Genomic DNA, 7,500 nt, shown 5'->3' with positions numbered 1-7,500 from the left:
CATGCAGGGTCATATCTACTCGTTGGGCTGCACGCTCTGCGCTGCGCTGGAGTTCGTCATCGAGCCAGAGCTGAGGGCAGAGCTGGGGGCGGAGACTAAGCGGCTGCTGGAGCAGATGCAGCAGGAGAACCCAGAAGATAGGCCACGCCCACAGGTGAGCAGGAAGTAGAGGCTAGAACATAGCATAATATCAACATAGTCAAATGAATTGCATGACAGTCGCCCAATTGTTAGTCTCTTGGGGACAGGAGGTTGTTGGAACACACAGTTGGAAGTGTGTGTGTTGCACATTCTTGAAAACAAATGTTTAGGGTGGTTTTAAAAACAGAAATGGATATGCTCATAAACGGCAATTCCAAAACTGGTTGAGACAAAATCCAATTTAGCAAAATAACGGAGACAGCAGCAAACATTACAAAAAATTGGTGAGGACCACTCTATTGCATTACAGACAATTCAGAATTCAGAAAAGTGGCTAAATGTACTAATACGTACTAAAAAGGCCATATCCTTTAAGAAGATGATGAATAAATGTATAAGTTAAACAAACAACATTTAAAATATGCCCATAAAGAAGTTTGATTTGAATGGCTCACATTCACCCACCAATTATGAATTGATATGACAGACAGAATACACAAACTTCCAACTCTCTAAGTCCCGGGTAGTCTGTCAAACGCCTCCAGGACATTTATTGTGAAAAACAAAACAACAAAGTTGTTTGATTTCCATGTAGACACTGATTTGGACAGCAAACACATTCATGCCTTGAGGCGCTGAAGCGTTTGCAAAGTGTATAGGAAGTCAGCAGAATGTGAGACTGTGTAGGAGAATGCCGTAAATTGTTGTGACAAGCAATGCTTGAGCAGCATAAATGCAAGATATACACACACACACACACAATTGGAAGCAATTTAAGCAGGGGAATACCTCAGCATTCTGCGTGGAGTGTTTACTCATAAGAGGACAAGTAAATATCAGTTTGTATGCAGTTTGTATCAGTTTGTATCAGTTTGGAGCAGCTGCCAGTGTCGTGGAACTCACATTCAGTGGTGTACAAGTAAGTGGAAAACAGAATTGTTGAAAAACAGAAATATTGCACCATTTGGGATGGAGGCTGTAGGATGCACTAGGACGTCCTGTATGTATGTTACAACATATGGTGTCCCAAAACACATTTGAATACCTGTGTAAAATTGATAAGAAATATAAAATGTAGTAACCGTCAAATAGTTTTTAAACTTCAAATGATGAAGTGGTGATTAAACTATGCAACTCACAACTATGCCTGTGGCTGTGTGTTTGTGTTTGCAGGACATCCTGTCTTTGGGGGAGCTCAGACTAACATCCAGCTCATCCCTAACCATCTGCCGCAAGCTGTCGTCCATCGGAAGGAGAGTCCTGTCCATAGAATCAATTGCAACGCTCCAAGGTTCCACTTTAATATACAGTTTTAGGGAAATACTTAACAAGGAAGTACCTTAGAAAAAGCCTAAGCAGTCAGTAGCAATATTTTCCATTAGAAATAATATTATCCCCTAAATGCCATTAACTTCAAATGATAAAGGGATAATAATTTCAAATGATGCACCTCACAAATATTACAAGCTGTCCTTGGAAGGAGAGTCCTGTTCATAGAGTAATTTTCCAAGGTTACACTTTAATATACACTGAGGAAAATACTTACCTTAGCTTTCAGTAGCAAGCTTTTCAATTAGGTCTAACATTTAGATCAGCCGTTCTCAAACTTCAGAACACCAAGGCCCACGTTGAACTGTGAAAAAATTGTGGGGCCCACCAAATCATATAGCCCAATATAGCATAATAATTTATTATATTATATTACTTATATTATATTATAGGCCTATTATATATGATATTTCATTATATTATATTATATTATTATGATGAATAATAAGACATTTTCAGAAAGTTTTGGCCGTTGAGGGGCCTCCTAAATACTGAATATGAAATTAGCATGAAACAAGCATGAAAAATTACTTCTACTACTTGAAATGACACAATGTTTACACATAAATCCTGCCTAATAGTATATCTTACCGCATCAAAACACCAAATAAGGAAGTGTACTCAAGTTTCTGGACGCACACAAGGAAGACACAAGATAACTAAACAAGATGTGAATATCTCATGAATATAACACCATGTGAGTAAATCAGAGGATAATTTTGCCAGACCTCTCGCGGCCCATAGTTTGAGAATCACTGATTTAGAATGTATGATTATGCAAACATCAAGATCCACCAGCTTCCGTGGTTATGTAGTAATGATAATAAAGAAACGAGCTAGCAGAAAGCTGCTTACCAAAGGTCTTTCAATACAATGATATTGGGGCCGAAATGCCAGTGTTGTTCATGTGAAACCATGGGAGTGGGTATGCTGAGTCTTAAAATACTCAGTTTGGCCCACATACAAACTTTACAAAAGTTTTGTTTTAATTTTGAAGACATTTTTTGACAAAACTGTCTTTCAAACTATGGCAAAGACAGGCAGGTACATTTTGTCCAAGGCTGAATTACTAGGAATCATCACACACTGATAAACTGTAAATAGTAATAAGGGTATGTTGGGTTTTGTGATTTTTCACCCTTGAGGTCATGTGTCCAATATAAATACAGTAGAATGTCAAACTTTCCGGCTCTTAGACTTTAGACTTAGACTATTACACACTTGTTATGTTATTATTGTTGAATGGTGCATCCTATTTGTCTATGCCTTTGATGCCATGTGTCTAATCGTGTTTCCCAGACCGATGGGAGACTTCGTGGGAGAGCCACTGGAGGCAGGTGAAGGCCTGTCAGTTGTTCTCAGATCAGTCCTCAATGGACGGCTGCAGTGGCAACCATATCAGCGAATGGGTAGCTTCTGCTGGCAACGAGCGCCCGAACAGTAACCTCCTCGCGGGTCATGATGATGATGATGATGATGATATGCCCCTGCCTCAATGCCGCTGCCCTAGGCCCTCTCCTGCCTCCTGGAGGCCAGGGGAGAAAGAGAAGGACACTTGTGAAAATGGCCTCTCAGGTAAGACTGGGTGAATAACGGAGCAGTGAATGGAGCTGGCTAATATAACTGTTTATCGGCAATGATCAAAGACATACCTTGTAACCATTGGTGTTTGTTTTGCTATACTTTGTAAACATTTTCTGAATGTTCTATGTGTTCTGCAGGGTGTTTGTAGCACTGGAATTAGTATCATTGTGTCGAAATGGGTAGTAGTAGTACAAAGCGGATTCCAAAAAAGTTGGGACACTTTGTATTTTGTGAATAAAATCAAAATGCTGGCATTTTCAAAACATTCAATATGTTAACAAGGTACAACATTATGTACAGACAACAAATCAGTTGTTAAAGTCAAGCAGAATTATTGTTTTGAGGTAATTATGTGATCATTTAAAATTTCACCCTTGCAACAAATCCCAAAAAAGTTGGGACAGGGCCAATCAAATGATTTTCATATTGGATAAGACTAAACACAACACAAGGGATGAGACTGAACAGTTAAATACTTTGACTGATGGCATAATTTTATTCAAAAATTAGATATTTTGATGAGCGAGACATGATTTCAGCAGCTCAACTGATAGGTGTGTTCTTCAACTTGTTTACCTTTTTGTTATGCTTAAAATGTGGCATATCCTGACTGCAGGAAAACATTTTTGACCTGTTTACTCTTATGATGGAACCACACTGTTGGCACATAGTAGAGATTGAAATTTGCCACCATTATGGGGCAATATCTAAAGGCGGTGCTCCAAAATATAATGCCTTGGTAGCTATGTTTGCTGTTTAAAGTCTGTATGTATCATTCAACATTCATTTTAATGCTCTACATGAGTAAGAAGACCCTAACCAAGTCACCTCTGCACCCCCTTACCATCATATATGCTGTCTTTCAGACTGACCACTAAATCAAGCTGAAGTATTAATTTTCTATATAACCTGAAGGGTGCATGACTCCATAATTTTCAAAAAGGATTGAATATTTTCCATTCTGTAATCAGAGTACAGTTCCACATGTCTCCTAGGTCCATAGAATGAGCTTTCCCGCATGCAACACTGTTTAATGTTTGCATCATGTGCATTAATCAAGTGTTGTGTTTATGGTCATTTTTTCGAGAGCTGTCATTGTTGGAGTGCCATAGTTTGCTTATTGACCACGAGTATGTCATGATCTCATAACTCGTGCAATGATTACACAGAACTCTATATTACGGAAATAGGCCTTATATGCCTGCAATTTTGATAATTCAATCTTTCTGTGTAATAGATAAGTAATTAGTCCCTCAAAATCTTCGCTGCTGAGTGCCACAGCCTCTATGTGATGGTATTTTATTTGTGCATTCATGTTGTCAGTCAATATAGTTCCTTTTAAAATATTCTTCCTTGTGTAATTTTTAGAATTATCCAACTATTACAACATGTTTTAGCCCTGTCCCAACTTTTTTGAGATTTGTTGCATGGGTCAACTTTTAAACGATCACATAATTACCTCAAAACAATAATTCTGTTCGACTTTAACAACTGATATGTTGTCTGTACATAATGCTCTACCTTATTAACATATTAGATGTTTTGAAAATGCCAGCATTTTTATTTTATTCACAGAATACAAAGTGTCCCAACTTTTTTGGAATCCGCTTGTAGCAGCAGTAGAAGCAGCAGCAGTAGTAGTAGTAGTCTTAGTAGTAGCAGCAATAGTAGTAGTAGTAGCAGTAGTAAAATATTATGCGATTATGATATTTGCCATTTCCCTCCACTCCACCGTCAGGTAGGGAATCCAGTGGGCTGTTGGAGGACATAGAGCCCTTCCAAGGTGCAGCAGCACCACCAGCTGCAGCAGGAGACAGCAGGTCCCAGAACAGCTCCCCGGTGCACTGCCGAGCCCCAGCCAGACGCAAGCAGCCCTGGGCCCTCCTCAACCGCTCCTGGTCAGTGCCGGACTCCCACGACCCGCCTCCCGTGCTCTCACCACCCCCGTACCCCGACATCAGCTCCCATGTGGACGACCTGACGGAGATTGGCGGGGACGGGGAGGAGGAGGAGGACGACGACCGGGGTTCGAGGCTCGCCTGGAACAGGGTGCTCCGGAAGGGCTCTGCGTCTGCACCGCCACCCACCGAGGAGACTTGCGACGCGGAGGAGGAGAAGGAGGAGGAGGAGGAGGAAGAGGAGGAGGAGGTGTCGCATGACACCTGTGCTCTTCACACCGTGCCCTCTGACATGAGCGGAGTGGCAGCGGCCGGATCATCCGATTGGTCTGAGCAGGAGGAGGTCATGAGTGGAGTGGCAGCGGCCGGATCATCCGATTGGTCTGAGCAGGAGGAGGTGGTAGAGGATGATGATCAGACGTCTCCTCCTTCCTCGTCCAGCGCAGAGACTGTGAGGAACAACCCCATGTACAGCCCCAACAACCACATGACCAAGAGCATGCTGTGCCTCAATGAGGAGTCTCAGGATGAGGTGAGTGGAATCCCGCAGGGCAAATTTAACACGCTCCTAGTTGCTACCTACTCTCTAAGTGTTATCACTTAGTAAATATCAAAAAAAGGCAGGACGCCAAGGCACTCTTCTTAGATAAAACCGCTTTATTATAAGACTAGTTCATGTTAGAACTTAAATAATTAAAAATACTGCCACTGCCAACATGTTTCGGCCACTACAGGGCCTTCATCAGGGCACAAGGCCTAAACTTGGCCAAAGAGCACCTTCAAACCACCACCAGTTTTACTACTTGAACGCCGCAGCCCTCCAGCCCTCTACCTTGTTATCACTTAGTGTTACCTGGTGTTTAGTGCTAGTGTTAACTCTGGTGTTAACTCGGTGGAAGGAGCATGCGCGGCGTGAGAGGTCGGAGGGGTTCTTAACTCCTACTACATGCTGCGGGTAAAAGAGAGAGCATTCAAGAAAGCTAAATTTCAAGATGCTTGTGGACTGGGAGGCATCAGACTTGACATTTTGGTGTTGAGTTCCACCCGGATTCATTTACTCAGCATAGTGTCTGAAGAGTGTCTGCACACTGTCTTATAGGGCACAGTGTTTTATATACCATAAAGGCCTGTTTTTACAACGCCTGCAATCAAATGCATCACTGCATTTGCTTCAGCCTGGTTAATGGCTCTATTCTTTAGTTTAATACTCTAGGCCTCTTGAGAAAAGAGTAGCAGAGAGAAGTGACACTTGTTCCACGTATTATGTGTCCGAAATGCTTAGGGTTACTTGCCAATAATAAATAGGCACAAAAAGTAAAACAGATTTTTCACACAAAATATTTCACAGTTTCATGGCGGCAGAGTAATATGGCTCGTACACTGGGTTCAAATTTTTGCAAAGTTAAGCTTCATCTCTGGCAGTGCGGCTTGGCATTGTTTATTAGCTGTAAGTGTCTTTAACACTGGTCTTGTCTCTGATCTGATGGATCTCAAACAGTATTGAGTGTTATATTATCATTGACTATTATATTATTATAGTGTCAATTGTAGGTGCCTTTACTGCTGGTCTTTTCCCTACCCCAGTGGATCTGAATTATTATTGTTGGCTGCCATTATTTATAGACTTTTGTATTGGATATTGTATTATACTGGATAGTATATATACCGTACTGCTAGCTGAACATGTCTTTTATGCTGGACCCCTTTCCCTGTGGATCTGAAATATTATTGTTGGCTGCCATAATAGACTTGTATTATTGGATATTATATTATACTGGATAGCACATATTACTAGCTGAAGGTGTCTTTTATGTTGGACCTCTCCTTGCTCCAGTGGATCTCCCTGAGGGAGCTGCTGTCTCGCTGCTCTCAGCCGCTCTCGGTGAAGGAGTTGTGGGCTCTCTGCTACACCTGCCTGGCCACCCTCCAGACCTACATCGACTTCCCAGGTTACGCTCTTCTGTTATCATTAGATGGAGACACTCTCTTGTTCTTTCTGTATCTTCATCTCTCTCTTTATCTCTGTGTCCATCTATCTCTCTATCTTGGCTCTGTCTCTCTATGTCTGTCTCTTCTCCTCTTCTCTCCTCTCCTCTCCTCTCCTCTCCTTTCCTCTCCTCTCCTCTCCTCTCCTTTCCTCTCCTCTCCTCTCCTCTCCTCTCCTCTCTGTCGCTTCTCATCTCTGTCTGTCTGTCTGTCTGTCTGTCTGTCTGTCTCTCTCTCTCTCTCTCTCTCTCTCTCTCTCTCTGAATATTGCTGGATAAATCTGTAACCAATCATTCTCTCTCTCCTTTGTCTCTCACCCTTTGTCTACGCTGAATGATGCTATGCTATGCTACCCTCTCTCAAGCAAACATGATAAAATAATTACAGCGTATCATGGTAATTTTATGGAGCTTTGATCTGGTTCATCTGAGCTTTCAATGATGAATTTGTTTAGAGTAATACCCAGAAAAGCAATGCTTTGTTCTTTTCTTTAACAGCTTACCTGTGCCTGGATACCATGTATGTAGGATGTGAGGGGGAAATTCTATTTCTGAAACCCAAA

The 7,500-nt window shown here is 41.7% G+C and overlaps 1 protein-coding gene across 1 annotated transcript in view; it reads left to right on the top strand.

Annotated features, from left to right (window-relative positions):
- LOC134442845 (kinase non-catalytic C-lobe domain-containing protein 1) overlaps window positions 1–7,500 on the top strand; it is a 65,933-nt gene that overhangs the window by 15,882 nt on the left and 42,551 nt on the right. The window contains exons 4-10 of the mRNA XM_063192797.1: window positions 8–154; window positions 1,315–1,432; window positions 2,770–3,045; window positions 4,793–5,152; window positions 5,255–5,484; window positions 6,787–6,901; window positions 7,436–7,500. The exon at window positions 7,436–7,500 is cut by the window's right edge and continues 7 nt beyond it. Coding sequence (XP_063048867.1) covers window positions 8–154; window positions 1,315–1,432; window positions 2,770–3,045; window positions 4,793–5,152; window positions 5,255–5,484; window positions 6,787–6,901; window positions 7,436–7,500 — 1,311 coding nt within the window. The remainder of the gene's footprint in view (window positions 1–7; window positions 155–1,314; window positions 1,433–2,769; window positions 3,046–4,792; window positions 5,153–5,254; window positions 5,485–6,786; window positions 6,902–7,435) is intronic.

The sequence above is a fragment of the Engraulis encrasicolus genome, unplaced genomic scaffold (assembly GCF_034702125.1).
Source record: "Engraulis encrasicolus isolate BLACKSEA-1 unplaced genomic scaffold, IST_EnEncr_1.0 scaffold_25_np1212, whole genome shotgun sequence".
In the NCBI taxonomy this organism is placed as follows: Eukaryota; Metazoa; Chordata; class Actinopteri; order Clupeiformes; family Engraulidae; genus Engraulis; species Engraulis encrasicolus.
This window is presented reverse-complemented; position numbering and strand designations above follow the sequence as displayed.